The 18,322-nt window shown below is 35.8% G+C and overlaps 1 protein-coding gene across 1 annotated transcript in view; it reads left to right on the top strand.

Moving 5' to 3' along the window:
• The window catches only part of LOC117414917 (calcium/calmodulin-dependent protein kinase type 1D), a 106,328-nt gene extending 89,101 nt beyond the window's left edge, over window positions 1-17,227 (top strand). The window contains exons 6-11 of the mRNA XM_059027280.1: window positions 559-634; window positions 5,753-5,865; window positions 9,194-9,272; window positions 10,614-10,701; window positions 10,972-11,113; window positions 11,598-17,227. Coding sequence (XP_058883263.1) covers window positions 559-634; window positions 5,753-5,865; window positions 9,194-9,272; window positions 10,614-10,701; window positions 10,972-11,113; window positions 11,598-11,728 — 629 coding nt within the window. The 3' untranslated portion in view covers window positions 11,729-17,227. The remainder of the gene's footprint in view (window positions 1-558; window positions 635-5,752; window positions 5,866-9,193; window positions 9,273-10,613; window positions 10,702-10,971; window positions 11,114-11,597) is intronic.
• The last annotated feature ends 1,095 nt before the right edge of the window (window positions 17,228-18,322 follow it).

Genomic DNA, 18,322 nt, shown 5'->3' with positions numbered 1-18,322 from the left:
CTTATAAAGGTTTCCTTTAATATTATAGGCGCCTTTTTTTTACTACAAGGTGGTAGAAGTTGTGGGTTCAGCTTTGTTCCTTTCTCACGCTTCAACCAAATGACTGTCACTACTGACAATGACTCTGATTGGCTGTAAAAGTAACAAGGCTAATCAGAGATTGGATACTGTTTTTTTGGGTGGATTTTTCTCGTGTATGGTTGCCTAGTAAATTAAGACATGGTATCCTGGGAGATGTAGTTTTTAGTGGAAATTTGAAGGGAAGCTTCCCCCTTGTATCACCACTGTTTGGCATACAAGTAAGTGACTATTAACCTTAAGAATATAGTCATTATTTAGCTGAAGGAGCTATAATGCAATGTTCTTGTCTGCAAATCTAATTATTCACTAAGAAGACAACAATATTTCTTGTATTGTACTACATCATAACACTTAGTGTGATTGTGTAGAAACTAGTTCTTTAGTACTGTCTGGTATAAAATGCTTATTATTAGGTAACCTGCATTTTCATTATTTTTTTTTCATCGTTTCACCAGACTATTCTATATTCTCTTACAGCTCCAGAAGTCTTGGCACAGAAACCCTACAGCAAAGCAGTAGACTGTTGGTCCATTGGTGTTATTGCCTATATTCTGTGAGTACTCTTGCATACTAACACGAATCACACTGCACAGTATACTGTGAAAAACACTAAGCTTTGTATGTGGAAGAATGAAAAATTGAATTTATATAATTAAATGTTTTATTTTCTTATGCTAAATGTAGTATTTTTCTGTCCAGTAATTATCGGTGCATGAAATAAATGATCTTACCTTTCTATTTAGCAATAAAGAAAAATAGTAAGAACAAAGCTGAATGTAATTGGCTCTTTTATAAAAGTTGTATGCAGACATCAGTGACTCCACTGCCTGTAACTTAGTCACACATGTAAAATACAGTATTGTTTAGTTGAAAATGTTTTCCAGTTCTGTAGTTTTATTTTATGGTTTTAAAACTTTTGTCCTTAACGTTTTGTTTACCATTCCCTGGGTGAAGCAGACACACCATTAAATCCTTTTTTTTTTTAAATTCAAGCTGAAACTGCACCGGTAATTAGTGGGATCCTATGGGTAACTGCAGTTCACAGTGTACATGTTCTTGTCTTGCCTTTAAATGATGGCATTAAGCTACCAGTCAACCTTTTTGTGGAGTCCTTTGAATTTACATGTTTAAGAAAGGTGCTTTTTACTAATAATAATAACAGTTCTGATGTACATGAAAGCTTTTCTGTGAATATTGTTTCTGATTAATCTATTTCCATAAGCTATGCCATTTCATTAAACATCTTTACTTTTTTTAGGCTGTTTTTATGTACAGCTGTTTTTACTTACAGAAAGGCAAGCTACATAAAAAAGAACAAAAATAAACAACAGCTATGTAGGCTCTTCGATTAGAAGCCAGGATATGAGGTCATTTTCTTAGCAACATGATGAGAAACAACCTTGTCAAACCTTATTTATTTATTTATTTATTTATTTATTTATTTATTTATTTCTGTTTGCAGTGTACAAACTGTAACTAATAAATAGAACAAGCTAAATGTTGTACTTTTGATTTTGGACAAAGTCAGTGAGCTTGCTCTAAAAACAAAATTGTACCCTGAACCTTTAGTTCATTTAATCAGTTACTGGTTGCTATGGTAATGTGTTTAACAGGACCAGGGGGTGGTGTACAGGGTCATTGAACAGAAAATAGGAGGCACTTTTTTACAAAGAGAATTGTGAGGGTCTGGAACCAACTCCCCAGTAATGTTGTTGAAGCTGACACCCTGGGATCATTCAGGAAGCTGCTTGATGAGATTCTGGGATCAATAAGATACTAACAACCAAATGAGCAAGATGGGCTGAATGGCCTCCTCTCGTTTGTAAACTTTCTTATGTTCTTATGTTCTTATGTACTTTTAAGTACTACGGTACTATAAGTACTGTAATAATAATATCTTTATTTTTATATTGCACCTTTCATAGTGGACCACCATCACAAAGCATTTTACAGAGGTAGGCTGTGAACTGTGCATTATATGCAGAGTCACTTACAATAGGACACTGATTTAACATCTCATCCACAGGATGGAGCACAAGGAGGTTAAGTGACTTGCTCAGGGTCACACAGTGAGTCAGTCAGTGGCAGAGGTGGGATTTGAACCAGTGACCTTCTGGTTTCAAGCCCTGGTCTTTAACCACTGGACCACACTGCCTCAGTTAGATGACAGATTGTAACAGGGGGACGTGTTATGTGCGTGGGTCGTCACTGAAGAATAATGAGTCTCAGACAGAGCAGTGGGTGTTGATACGCCATACAGGCGCGCAGATTTAATTCAGCACGGGCCCGATGCTAGGATACTAACAATGGTAATCCTAGCACCGGATTTAATAAAGAAAACAAAGTTAAAAATAAAAGTTTGCCACAAACGGCGAGCGCTAGCCTCACTGAAAGAGATGTCCCATTCAGGAACCTACCCTACAAAACCCTTGCTTTACTGTTGTTGGGATCAAATCTCCTAAACTAACCTAACCAAGTCCCTGCGTTCTCCCTGCAACTCCGGCCTCTTCCTGATGGCCTTGGCTGGGCAATGCCTTCGAGAATATACTGAATCAGAAAGAAAGAAAGAAAGAAAGAAACCAGAGGAAATAAACTGAATGAAAAGTGCATACATTGGCTAATGGAACCCCAGTGTATTGAACATTGTTATTTTCTTATTGTTCACTTAACCACATCCTGAAAACCAACAGTCCTTGGCCGAAAGCTTCAGCTTAAAACAAACCTGTAATTAAGGTTTCTTGTTTTGTATTGTGAAAGAACGGAAACACAAATACAACAAAAAAAGATTCTACTAAAATGATTATTTTAGTTAAAACATTGAAATATGAAATGTTGTTCTACATGTTTCCTAAAGTAGGTTTCAAAACAGCTTTTTTACCAAAACAGTTTTAGACTGGCTAGAATTTAGATTTTAGTTTATAGAATGGTAGCAAAGTGTTATGTTAGTTATTATCACTGCTGTAAGTTACCGTTTTGTAAACTGTATTGGTACTATTTTATTTCACAAAATGATTTGAAGTATTTGAAGTTATGGATACAATTTTATTTCCAGGAATACTATTGAGATACTGTAATTATCGCACAGACCCATCAAACAAATTATGACCAGAAAACAGTAAACAATTTGAAAATATTTAATTGTAGAAATGAGTACAAGTTTTGCAGTTTCAGAATGCCTTGGAACTGAATGGAACATACCTCAGTTCAGAAAAAGGAAGGTGTAAAATGTCCTATAATCCTGGATTTAAACAAATGGGTGAGACTTTTAGCCCTTTGAATTCCATAATCAAAAATCTGCAGTCATCTATTACATGTTCAGAATCCTGAACAGTCAGACACTCTTTGTTACACATTACAGAGAGATATCTTAAAATGTTCCATCTTTCATTTTAATTGACTCCATATTTCAACGATTAGCCTAATCAGCTTCATAACAAGCGTCTTACTCATGAAACTATTTTTAGCAGCATTAACATTTTTTTGGTTTTTTTGTAGTTGTTGTTGCTGTGAATCACGGGAGCATTTTTCTTCAACACTGTCATGTATTGAGGAAAAACAGAATGCATGTTAAATAAAGCAACAAAATTGTATCATGCTGGTTACAGAAGTGGATGAAAACTATGATGCCAGCTGGGGGTTTAAATCCTGCACATGTACATTGCTAAATCTGCACATATACATTGCTAAATCTGCACATGTACATTGCTAAATATGGGCAAGAGTATTGTAATTTAAGTTTAAAGAACCAATTACATTTCAAGCTTAAACTAGATCCTTGGACCACAAGGTTTTCAAACTGCTCCTATCTGAAAAATGTAAGAAAAATTATCTTGCACCTTTGCTGGTCCTCGTTTTAACATCACAACCGATACTTAATGCAGGTTTGGCACATGATAGTTTAATGTGATATTTACAATAAAGTAACTTTGAGTAGAGATGTCACTATGTTTTAGTAGAATCCCTTAAAGCTGCAAACAGGGTTCTCACTGTAACAATGGCATAGTATAAACATTTTGCAATCCCATGCAAATCCATTTTCGGAAGCATCTTTGATAGCACTGCATCCAATGTATGGTCCATTTAACCCACTTCAGCTTTGAAAACTGCTTGTGCAGTCAAGGGAACTAATTGATATCATCGTTAAGTGACTGAAACTTTTTTCTTGCTTTGAAATGCAAACATAGAAATAAAGAAAGTTTTGTGTCTAATTTGTCTCCAGAAACACTATACTGTAGCACCCCCGTTCCTACAGAACACCAGATTATAAATTGGGTTCATATATCAAGTTATTTGATCATGCCAATGGCTTTTGAATCTAACCAAGATATTATCATCTCACACGAGGCACCTAAATGTCTGTAACATGGAGATGCTGTACTGGGGTTCAAATAAACTGCCTTTCATTTGTAGCCTATGCTAGTAAAAAAAGCTATGCTGTGTTAGTTAAATTTAATTTAAACGGCATTTTCTTTGTTATTTCTTTAAAAATCAGGGAAATCCAAATTTGATTGTATTCTTTTTTTATGTCAGTAATTCTTCTCAGACCCCTTGAAAGGTACTGCCTGCAGGCCCCTTGATCTCTATACCCTAACAATACAGCTGCGACTGACAGCACGGTGCACTGGGTCAGTGGAGAGCTACAGTAAAAGAGCGGAACTCTGCTGATGTCAATATCACCCTACCAGACTTTACGGTTATCAGTGGCCCTCTCATGAGTAATTGAGATCCGGAAGAGCACCAACCATATTGCTAAAGCTTACTCAGATGTGATTTGCAGTAGGGTGATTTTCTAACCCCACCACCCATCCTCTGCCCTACTGTTTCTATTATTAAGACAACTTCTTATGTTCCTGTTGTTGCCTGGACTAGTGTTGACTTTTATGTAAAAAAGCAAAAAGGTACAAATGTGCAACTCCTTGCTGTTGAATGATCCAGATTATTTGGCTGTGGAAATACTGTAGTGTTCCATTTCTGAACCTTAAAGCTACAATAAAAACCTATCTTGTGATACATTGCTCTTTTAATATTTATGTCACATATATCCTCATTAGCCGTGTAGGGTCCTGCTGAAAATACATCTTTGTTCCATTTTCCAGCTAAGGTTCATGTCATCTGTATGACATACATTACACAGGTAATTCACAAAAACATTACAGATAATTTTAACTAATTGAAAGTTTAAGGTCAAACCTGTCCTGTACTCAAGAGATTTAAAAAGGGTGTCTAGATTTATATTCTTACACTGAGAATTGGTGGATGTGTTTAATTTCTTTTCCTTAATTGGATAACTGAGGCCCGCTTGGACTTGAATTATATTACACCATCTCCATCTCTCTGTATCCAGCCTATCTCACCATCACTGTGCGGTTATATAATCCATTCCAGCTTCTCGGCTCCTTGCAGGCTTCCCTGAAAACCCCGGGACACAGCCGAAACCCTGACCCGTCACTGGGAGCACCAGTCTCTCCTGGTGTTAAAGGCATATTTTCTCACCAAGCACTTGCAAAATCTGTTGGTTGCTCTGTGGATTTAAATATTGTTTTTTGCTCTTCAAATATTTGTAGTTTCCCTTTGACATGCAACATCTTATTCACAAAGGGTGTCCTGTTATGTGATACTGCAGCCTGTGTTAAAGTACAGTACAGTGTCAATGACATTTATCTTTCTCTAGATTATGTGGCTACCCTCCGTTCTATGATGAGAATGACTCCAAGCTTTTTGAACAGATTCTGAAGGCAGAGTATGAGTTTGATGCTCCGTACTGGGATGACATTTCAGATTCTGGTGAGTAGTGTCTTTGCTTAATATATGAGCTCCAATATTGATAATGAGATCAGGTAAACTAGCAGTAGTTTAATTTAAACATGCAGAAGTCCATAAGGACGCCCGATCCACAATTAAGCATTCCTGGCCATTTAGGCATGCTTCACACATCCATTAGGCTTATCTCTATATGATCAACCCTTAAAATGGTCTAACTGAACTATGGGTACAGTGCTGCAAATTTATTAAGTCAGAAATTATAAAATGTATTTAATTATGTGTTACTTAAACTGCATTTGTTTATAAAGTTCACCAACTGAACTGATATGAACAGTGAACATGTACTGTATATATTCAGGTATACAGTATTAAAAAAAATAAACTGAAAGGTCCCTCAATATTTGTATCCATTTTATACTAGTACATATTCCCTGATACGGATTGAATGTAACTTTCAGCGGTTGTCTGCTTTGGGATGAAGGGAACAAAATAATCACCGCAGCACAATTAATTAAAACTGATCAGTTAGGGTTATTATCAGTTGTAGTCAGTACAGGCTTACCTGTGCTTTTAGTATTGAGGTGAAACTTTAATTAGGTAAAGCATTACAACTTCCACATTTAAAATAATACTGTATAAAGACAACATCTGTACCTAGTTGAAGTTTCCAATTCATATAACACTGATCACATCATAGCATACATAAATGCAATTCAAGTGTTGCTTACTGCATCACTTTTCTTTTGCATTTGGAACTGATTGATATAAAAAAAAATTAAAAGATGTATTAATAGTTAGTGACGAAGTTCCAGTGCAGCTTGAAAAGAATGTTCAATGTACGAACACTTAGCTATTATGCCTAAAAATTAAAAAGTGAACTATTGATTTTACATAACTGAAATACAGTACAAGAGCATTTTTCAGTACTGGACTTTTATGCATAGTTGTTCTGCTTTCTACCTATACACTAAATGTTCACCTGCAAGTCTGGGATAGGTTATAGGTGCGTAATTTAGAGTTTGGCACACAGTTGTACTGGAACCAGCCTAAGCCCTGAGTTCTCGTACCCTGAAACTCCCTGCTGAGGATTTTCATTACTGGGGCTCTCAGCCAGTACAGACTCCCTCAGCAAACATTAAAATCACTCAGGCCAGAAGGAACCTGGCACAGGTCATTGCGCCACTAATGCTATCCATGAAGTAAAAAATTATAAATCAATCATCTGGGATTCATCATTTTAAAAGTGTGGTCTTTTTAGTTAATAAAATGCATGCTAGTGCACAGCCTTTGTATTATTAAGCACCTAGCTCAGTCTATAAAATAAATCAGGACATATATAAAACAAGTTAATTAAAAAAAAGAGAACATCGGCTTATTACACATGTGGATACAATTTGTACTTGCATACCAGTAAATAGTTTAAATTGCAAATTGACTTAATCAGATGTCTGGTGTATAATTCTTTACACCAAAGGAATCCACAGCGATGAATACTGAAGACAAGAATGTAGCAACTTAAAGCATTGAGAATCTACCATCTGAACAAATTCATCCTACATATTATTATTTTTATTTTTTTATCTTGATGCGATAATATAAAGAAAACCTATGAATACCTAATATGCATTTTAAAATAAATGTACAGATTATCAAACCTATTTGGAACAAATTCCATTCCCAGATCCCTTCCATTTGCTATACAGTACATATTATCCGATCCATATGGTCTGTGGTCTGACTTGCTGAAGTCAGAACTGAGGAATTCAACATAAAGGTGTAGTGAAGGCTACTGATTTACACCCTGCAGATTTCTACACACCCCGAGGGACAATATAAATGACTCTCATGGTTTTCCTGTGCCAGTAACTTGCATCCTGTGTCCATCTTGGGATGATACACTAGCTTATAGCTGTTGTCTGTCCAGAATACTATAAGGAAACAGAGCTGATGAATCAGGTAGGCATGCAATAAATAGCTCTGATAAAGCTTTCAAACACTTTGGCATGGGTTAGCGGACTGGAGCCAGTTCAATTTTAATCTCACAGAGTGCTCAGTTCCTTTTAGCTCCCTTTTTTACTGGTATACTTCACTGGGAATCTGTGAACCATTAACAATCTGTAAGACTATCAAAGGCTACATTTGCTTTTACTGTTCAATACATTTTAGTTTATTTTATATCAACTTGGTTTAAGTCAAGTTTGATTTAGTTATCATATAAAACCTAAGCCCTCTTTCCCAGTTTTGGGAATAGTATGTCAATGGGGCAATTTCCATGGAAAAAGAAAAATAAGTCTCACCCTTTTCTTTTATTTTGGTAGTACTTTGTAGTTTTATTTTAGCCTGAAAAATCCTTGTTCCAAATGCAAATAACCTCATTAATATTAAAATACGGGAGGGTACATTTAAATCTTTGAGTCTGAGTTCCAATTTGGCCTTGTGCGATTTACTGAACCGTACAGCTTTCTTAAACTGGGTTTCCATGAAGTTTTTAGGTTGTCTAAAACACGGCCTGCCTCATTTGGCCAAAAACAAACAAAACAAAAGAAAAAGAAAAAAAAAACAGACATACGGTAGCGTTACACAAATAATAAAAAAACAACCACATTCCATAAGAAAGCGCTGTGTATTATCCTTTATCCTTTATCCGTTTTATGTTTCATACTTTCAAAGCAAATCTTGCTCAGTGAATTAGACTCAAGTCTGTTGTTGTCGGTAGCCCACAGCAATAACACAGCTCTGCTAATTTAATACATATTTTGGTACAAATGTCACTTTTGTTCCCTTTGGTAAGGTACCCACGATAGACGCAGCTTAAGGCTAGTGTATAATGAATTGCATCTTATTGCTAAGGGACAGAAAAGTCTAGAATAAAGCAATCAGCTGTTCGATGACCAATCACAAAAAGGAAGTGTAAGGGCTCCGTGATTTATTTATGTAATTATTGCAAAGGCACTAAAGTATTTTTTATAACCTTGCTTATAAAACAACTTAACTATAACGCAGTTTTAATGGCAATAATCTGAAACGTTAAATAAATGGTGTCACGAAAAAAAAGCCAACACTAAGCCCCTCGTACTGTATGCTTATTGTTTTTCTATTTGGTCAAAGAAGCTAGTAAGTGTAATGTACGACATCTGGATATGTTGTCATGCAAAAAAACCTGTTGGTCAATTGTACGGCTTTTTAGCGTGAAAATAACCCTAACTGAGCACGCTTTTTAGCATGAAAAGGCCCACTTACTGTGCGTGGTATGTGCGAGCTACGTCACATAAGTAATGACTGTGGAGAGAGTGACGGCTTTCTAATCTGTGTGGAAACCCGGCCAATGTTTACCATTCCTTTTTTTCAGCTAAAGATTTTATTAGCAGTTTGATGGAGAAGGATCCTAATAAAAGGTATACATGTGATCAGGCGCTCCGACATCCCTGGTAAGTAACAGAACTAAACCTGTCGTGCACATAATGGGCCATTGTCACTAAATGTTTAGGGATTGTGCTAATAGATCTGAAGAGCTGATAACTGTGATGTACAAACACTAGCAAATCTCATCAAGAGGAAAGTGAAGCAAAAACCTGTTGAAATGAAATGTGACTTCTTTAAGCAGTACAAGTATTTGTCACATATAAAAAACATTATATTTTTGAAGTGGGCCAAGTACAATTATAGAACTACTGTATTAAGACATTCACTTAGGGTAGAATATAATGTGATGCATTCTATTTCAGGCTATTGATAGGGCTGCATAGGTGGCAGGTTTTTTTTTTATTTTATTATATATAGGTTTGAAAGGAGGTACAACTGCAGTGTACAAAAAGGTTTTTTTTTTTTACTATTAGTGTTTCTTTTGGGTTTTTTTTGGATGTACAAAAAAGGTTTATATGATTAAAAAGTTTTTATTTCAGGACATTTCAGACAAAAGCCCCTCTTCAGCTGTGTAGAAAGAAGGGGTTTTATTTGTTTTCATATATATATATATAATGTGTGTGTGTGTGTTTCTGTCATAGATGTAAAGGTAGTAAATGTGTGCTGTAGATCCTTATTTCCATTCTTAGATTCCATTATATTATATTTCCATTAACACTGTAGCTATGTGATCCAGTAGCTCCAGCTTGGTTTCATACTTTCTTAGCTTTTGCCTTTTATGTGCAACTATCTGCCTGTGAGACGTTTTAGTTGGCACATGTACAAGTAACGAGTCAGTGAAATCAATATCTGTCTGAAATATGGCAGCACTGACAAAGGAAAACAGTACTGAACATATTATTGTTAATGCTGTTCTTCATAAACATAAGAGAATATCACAAGTATATTATGTTATATGTATAAACATAAAGGCATGTTATATTTGTAAACATATTGCTGACTCTTAATTTTTAGTCACACATTATGGGTAATACATGGGCAATACATTTCTGTATGTGGTACAACAGTTCAAAGACACCCACACATCCCCTCAGGGTGTTGGGTGAAGAAGACACTACGGTTTATCCTTTTGCTACACTCACAGTTTATCCCTTTGCCACCACAGTTCGTGTGACAAATCAACGGTGTAAACAAATATGAAGACATGGTTCTGATCAGGATTTTGTGTGATAATGTGAGGGAGGTAAAGCAAACAAACAAGTCTCTAATATAATGCACTCAAACACTGTGGGGGGAAGCCGTGCTTTATCACTGTGTCAATTGTCCTGGAATGGGATTTATATCTTAAAACATTCAATTTAAACTTTTATTATTTACCAGCTACCATTGTGATTCTGTTGTTTCAGGATTGCTGGCGATACAGCCCTCAGCAAGAATATCCACGAGTCTGTCAGTGCACAAATTAGAAAGAATTTTGCAAAAAGTAAATGGAGGGTAAGTACTCTAGGATAATCTATTTCTTATTATTTTACACAATGAACGAATAACACACTAACATTTAATCTCGGTAGTGCATTTAGTAAAAAAAATAAAATAAAAAAACAGTACAGCATGTGTTTGTTTGAACACAATCACAGATTGTTTCAGTAAATCAGCCATTGTCTGCTACTGTATCTCTTTATGTTGATCAGCACAGTTCTTGTGATAATAGATGGGTCTTCCTGTGTCTCACTAAAAAGTTTGTCTTTAACTGTTTATTTCCAGCAAGCCTTTAATGCCACAGCGGTTATCAGGCACATGAGACGATTACACCTGGGCAGCAGCATGGAGGGCTCACACCACCAAAACGCACAGACCAGCCCGCACTTAAACAGCCCTCCCACAGACACAACCGCTCGTAAAGATTGTAAGTACCTTCCGTTACCTGTTAGGGGAGAGTTCAGAAGCGGCAAGAGGTTCATTAAGAAGCCCCTCCAAGTAACACATTGATGATGACACATCCAATCAAATGGTGAAATGATGTAATAATTGTTTTTGTTCAAAGGGTATGGATAAGCTTTGCCATAATAAATAATATTATAAAATATATTTTCCAAAAGATGAAGGCAAAAGTGTTTGTAACAATAACTTATCGTCTTCTAAAAAACATGTTCTTCTTTTTGTTGTAAATGTATTCTACCACCTATACAATTGCAGGGATAGGTTGAAATGAGACACTGTGCCAGTAACTTGCATTCTGTATCCAACAACTTACACATTACTCGTTTTCAAGCTATTATGTTTTACTTCCATATCATAGAAATTGAAAATCTAAATTTAGAAATTGAAACAACTAGAAACAAAAAGTTGTGAAACTCTTATTTTACTTGATCTTATTTTTTTCCCTTCAGGTATGTCCCCCTCCACTGCTTGTAGTCTAGCGTCTGCAGCCTCGTCCCCCTCCCCTGTCCTGTCTCCAGTAGGAGCTGAGAGGAGACCCCGACCCACCACAGTGGCCACAGTGCATACCGGAAGCAAGTGACCCACTCACCCTGCAGGGAACCAGATGGGAAATGACATCACTGTGAGATGTATCCCACCATTCTCCTAATGATTTCACCCTGCCATGTGCACTGAAGCCTGGAAGGACTGGAAGAAAGGAAGACTTTTTATGGCCATATTTTATACTGTAACTATAAATGAATTTCATGTATCATAGAACTTGCATTGAACCCCAATGTATCCGAATGGATTTTTTCAGTATCCGGTTCTGTGCATATCCATTTTGAAACGTTCTGGTTTAATAAGGGACATTAGGTTTTCTCAGTGATTTTGCAACATGACTCCTGTGGCTTTCTACTTTTTTGGGTTTTTTTTTTTCTTCATAAATCCAAGTTGTAACTGGATTACCAAGTTCTGAAATATTACGTCCAAAGCTTTATTTCTGTTTTTCTAAGCTTCCTAGTTCTATGTCTTTGTGACAAAGAAGTATTTTAGAATTTAAGAAACCTCTGTGAATTGTTTTTCAGGTGATCATTTTGGCATAGATTTTGATGGCTTTCCGTGAAAATAACACAAAGGTCAGTCAGACTTAGTCGTAATTAGCATTTGTTTGTAAGAAGGCTGTAAAATGAAAATGGCTTAAATTACAATAATGGGGCTCTAGCTATGCTATCTCACACCTGGGAAATGTTATCATCTTGTGTTTAGTACATTTCTTATATATAAATCACTATAACCATTTCCTTCACGTAATTATATTCATATATACTTCATTAAAATCAGTATGTGCATATAGAAACAAATTAAGATTTAACATAGTAAACTTAGAAAAGCCTAAATTAGATGTTTTGCCATCTTAACAAACCCCAGAACCTATCATTTAAATTGCTGTAACTGTGTCCCATGTGCTAAAACCTGCTATTTTGTTTGAAGAAGTATCAGCTTTTTTCAAGGACAGTCAGTTCTCAGGGAAACTAGTCATTTGAATCAGAATCATTAAAATGATCCTGTTAGAAAATGTAACTAATTATGTTCATATCATAATTGGTCTCCCTTATAAAAGTCTACTGTGTACAATGGTAAAAGCAAAGGAAGGTGTGGCAAGCATTGCGTATCACAGAGAAGTATGGTAAAACATGGTGAAAACCATAGTTAGCCACCATAAAACATATTGAATGCAGACAGTAATAGTAGCACTGTAAAGGCGTGGTAAAATGCATATTTTTCATGCTAATTTACCAAGTCTGCTGTTATATATTTGTATGTGCCAGATACCTAACTTTGTTTAAATTAAGGGCATTGTAGTATAATAGCTCATGAAACAAAAGTTCCTTCAGTCTTCACATTTAACAAAATGTACTGTATGATTTATTTCTCATATTAATAGATTCAATGTCATGTATAATTTGTTTGAAGTGTGAGTAGTTTTAAGTTCTGAATCTTTAGTCTTACTTACATGAGTAGTGTCAGTCAGTTACTTAATACTGCCTCTACCATTGGATAACATTTTGATAATGAAGCCGCTAACGGTTTTTAAAAAGTACCAACAAAACAAATAACAATTGTGTTTTGTGCAGCAAATCTGAAGTTATTTTATTTGGAAGATTGTTTTTGTTAGTTTGTTTCTGATAGTTATGTCTCACTCCCAGAATGCAGATAAATGGCAAAAAAGGCAAAACATGATTTTGTATTCAAGCGACTACAGTGCTACAGCAGACAAAGGTTTGTAAATAAATACTGTAGGCAGGGACTTCCATGTCCAGGTTATCACTGGAAAATTAGAAATCACACAATGTCCTTTAATGGTTTTTTTGTTGTTGTTTTTGTTTAATTTTATTACAGTACAACATGCTGTTGGGAATATAAAACTTATAAAAAAATAAAAAAAACAAGAATTAGTAAACCATACCATTTGTTAGCATCATCCACTGAATACTTACATGATTTTTTTGTTTGTTTGTTTTAACTTTATGATGTAGTCTCTAAATGGTGTTTTAAAAATATTTGACCACTCAAAATACACTTTTCTGAGAGTATAGAAAATAAAAACTAAAGAAAAACACATAAATGAATACAAAAAAACAGAATCCCTAATCATTACCAAACTCAAGAACATTAAAGTTGTCCAAGCCTGCTGGCTAAGACTTTTTAAAACCACAGGCAGTATCTTCCCCCTTATGCTCACTGTGGCAATGTCAACATTTGTTCTGGAAAGTCATACTGTAGTCATTTCTGATGCCATCACTAGATATGTGGACCATGTGACCTGCCCGAAAGTTAACATAATATCCAGTGCAGTCATCTTTATTGAAGTTCTACTTTGAGAAAGATTCCAGATTAAATACATATTAAAATGTATACATTATTTAGATTGCCTGGCTGGAAAGAGGAGACATGAAAAAGTCTTTCAAGTGTAAAATGAAAGGGATGCACAGTCTGAACAGGGGAAGTAGTGATAATATTATGATACATGTCTGGGAAAGGGACAAGACTGCTTGACATGGTGAATGATCAGTAGGTAGCAATAACTTATTTTCACTCTATTTTAAATTCATTGATGTTAGTAGAGCATGTTGCAAGTTTGCATTTTCATCAAAGCACTTGCTTATTCTTAAATTATTTGTTTGAAGACAAAGTGCCCTGTTTTTATTTGCAAGTTTTTAAAAATGATATTTCTTTGCTAACTATTTGTAAAATAAAGCTGGAAAACAACCTATTGCAATCATTAGCTTTCATGTAAATCTGTTTTTAAAAAATGAGGTTTTATGTCAATGTGCACCAAGTGTGTGGAAAATCCAGTCTGAAGGCTGGAAGTGATTTATCTTTTTTTTCCATAAATCAAACACACTCATGAAGGTTTGGGTTTACTATTAATATATGTTTTTCACTTAGGCTAACTGGGCAAGTATTAAGCAAACTGTGCAGGTATCTGCGTAACGTAATGAAGTCAAGTGCCAAGGTATTTTCAGCAGTTAGATGTACCAAACCTTCTGATGTGACTGTGCTGCTTTATGCATTGCTTATCATTTATGATTATGCCTCATCTCTTTTTTTTTTTTTTTAAATATAGCAAGTGAAGCTTTTCAATATGCAGCTGTCCCCTGCTGATTTACTAGAGGCTGACTCATTTATAAGAGGAAGTGCATTATTGATGTATACACTTGAATTAGTCTTTTGTCAACCCAGAACCTGCTAGATGTATTTATGTATGTATTATTAAGATATTCAATGTTTTTAATTGTGCTGTTTTACAGCATATATTACCATTGTTTCATTCTGCACTTAGCAGGTAGCTGTAATTGAAACATAATCTGGCTGTTCTGAGATTTTGATTAGTCAGATTAGGCCACTACACCCACTTATTTTACTGCTTATCATTTATGGTGGGAAGCATAGACTGAAGCCTACTGAAGTTTATATTAGAAGCTCCCAGGACTATCATGTGTTTATATGACTTGAATAACGCATTTAACATGAAGACTATTTCACTTGCTAGTTTTTAATATTCTTACTCTTAAAGCCAGTCTACACTAACCGCTTTGTGGAGCAACCGAAATGTACTGATTAGAACAGAAAGTTGCAAGTCATCAAAAAAAAAAAATACTGATGCACAAAAGAAATGCAACACTCAGGTCTAATGTATTTAATAAAATATTTTAAACATAGATGTCACGGAAAATGTGAACAAAAATACAGATCAAAGAATCATGATATGTTTCAGTATGTGGCACACTGTCAAAATGAAAACATTACAAAGTTAGTATCGGGTATGACCTCCGTGAGCATTAACACAATCCTGGCAGTGTTGACGCATAGACCTGATCAGCCTCTGGACAGACTGATGTGGGATGTTCCGCCACTCATCCTGTGCAGCTACAGCCAGCTAACGAAGTTTGGTGGGTCGCTGTTGTCTCCTGTGGATGGCACTGGCGATTTGGTCCTATAGATGTTATTTTGGACTTAGGTCAAGAGAAAATGCTGGCCACGGCAAGACCTCGACATTGTATTCTTGAGGTTGTTCAATTGTAGTCCTAGCACTGTGTGGTCTTGCATTGTCCTGCTGGAAAATTGACACTTCTGGATTGGCTTGCAAGAACGGAAAAAATTGTTGCCTCAAGGACTTTGTGAATGTATCGCTGAGCAGTAAGGTTGCCCTCAATCTGCACCAAAGGCATTTTTGTGTTAAAATAGATTCTTCCCCACATCATCACCGCCCCACTGGTTGGCTTGAACAACTCAGCAGCATAACACTCACCACGACGTCTCCACACACGTTGTCTTCCGTCAGGTCTGTCAAGGGCAAAACGGCATTCATCAGTGAATTAAACATTCCACCACTCTCTCTGCTGCCACCTCAGATGTTCTCTGGCCGACAGAAGACGGTGATTTCATCTCTCAGCTGTCAACATGTTACCCCTGTATGGCCTCCGAGCATGAAAATCATTTTCATGCAGACGGTGAGCTACAGTCATTCTGCTGATGCATGGGTTATTTCTTCATGGAATTTCTCTTGCTGTAGCTACTGCAGGCTGAAAACGGTTACGTAGATGGATCAGTTGGATGCAACAGTCCTGGGCCGGTGTGGTGACCCTCTGCCTTCCAGGACATGGCCTGTCCCTTACAGAGCAGGTTTCCTTGTTTCTCTGGACTAGTCTGCTGAGTGCTGAAGCAGAACATCTCATTCTCCAGGCAACTTCTCTCACAGACAGCCCGCCTTCAATCATGCCGATAGCAATCAGGCAATCTTCATTACTCAAGCGGGGCATGGTCGTACCTTTCGCTGTTCTTGCGTTAATTAAAATCATGTTGTTTCGAATGGCTATTTATACAGATTCTTACTCAACTCATTCTGGCGTTTTTATGAAATCACATGACTTGAGCTCAGTATTTTTTTATTCAAAGGAACACTACTACTCAAACAATCAAGAAACATATCTGCTCACTATTTAAAATGTAAATAACATTATGTATGTGCCCAATGAGCTATTGATGTAAAACTTAGACTGTTGCGTTTTCATTGTGCATCAGTATATATATATATATATATACACACACACATATATATGACACCACGGTATACAGTCTTATTTAAAACCACAAAAATTAATTGTTAGAAATCTATCATCCCTGCATCACCTGTTATTTTGGAATTCAACTTATTATCAATTCATGCACCTCTTGCATCTCATTAGTATGAGGCTGCTGGCTTATGCCAATGAGAGGAGGAAGGGAAGTCATTGGTCCTTTAAAACCAGTGCAGGACTCAAGAATGTGCATTGAAAGGCAACAATTAATAGCATGGGCAGTAGAAAACAAACTTTAAAATAGAAAAGCGTGTATTGTTTTATTTTGTAGTGACTATAGAACCCCCCTTTTCCTGAACATGGCTCATCAGTTTCCCAAGTCGCCAGGAGGTTGCAGCGGTGAATTGGGATACAAATAACAATTGGGCATTCCAAATTGGGGAGAAAACCAGGTTAAAAAACCATTGGAGACGACTACAGTTTTTATTAAAAAAAAAAAAAAAAAAAAAAAAAAACATGCACAAAGCCGTATTCCATACAGACTTACCAGCATATAGTGCTTTTAAAACAAATTATTAAAACAAGGTGTTCCATGTTGGTGCAGATTAAAGCTAGCTAAAGAGTGTCTAAAGAGTGTCAATTTCTAACCAAAGAGAATGTACTTTGTGTAATAAAAGGTGATTGTACCTGTTAAATTGAGATATGAACCACTTTCCTGAGTTTTCTCCCTGTATGCACTGTACAAATAGCGTTTGGATTTCTCATTTTCAAATGCATGACAGTTTGTTTAAACACAAAGGGCTGACATGAGAATAGCATTCTTAATTTGGTCAGATTAACAAGTCTTAAATCGTGGATGAATTTAAGTAGGAACCAGGAAGTGCACACTGTCAGTGTTTTGAAAATCACGAGTGAAATATATCTTAAAATGCATTAACTATACAGAAACTATCATACAAATAAATGCATGACCCTGCGCTGCATGAGCCAATAAAAGAATCATTCAGATATAAAGAATTATCCGCAGTCTTAATACATTCCAGACCAAGACACTGTTTCGTTGTTTTAAATTGCAACTTCTACAGAATGTGTTGTTCCTTTATGTACTTAAACAAGACTGGTGATAGTATGGACACCAGTAAAAAAGTTAACTTCTGCAACTAAATGTTTTGTCTGAGATATTTTCATTCCAGCAAAGATGTTTTCATACTGACAGCTTTAACTGTTCATGTTATGCTTAAGAAATATATATTAAAAATTGTAATTTGGTTATTGCAGCCTGACAGCATGATTTGGTTGGTAAAGTATGATTAACACATTATTGAAAATGACGAGGTCATGGCTATGTCTTTGAATATTACAAAGCGGATATTATAAAGGAACAAAATTGTAGGAAAGTGACAATTTAGACTAATTCCCATTATAAAATGCCTTTAAGTTTAAATAGGTAGACAGGTTCATAAGACAGACTATGTTAACAGTTTGGGTTATACAGTACTTAATAAGGGTTGGAAATAAGTACAGTTAACAACCAACAAAGTTAATTCACATTCAGTAACAAAACAAAACAAAACAAAAAATCAACCGATAAACTTGACTTGTAAATTATT

This window comes from Acipenser ruthenus, chromosome 7 (genome assembly GCF_902713425.1).
Source record: "Acipenser ruthenus chromosome 7, fAciRut3.2 maternal haplotype, whole genome shotgun sequence".
In the NCBI taxonomy this organism is placed as follows: Eukaryota; Metazoa; Chordata; class Actinopteri; order Acipenseriformes; family Acipenseridae; genus Acipenser; species Acipenser ruthenus.
This window is presented reverse-complemented; position numbering and strand designations above follow the sequence as displayed.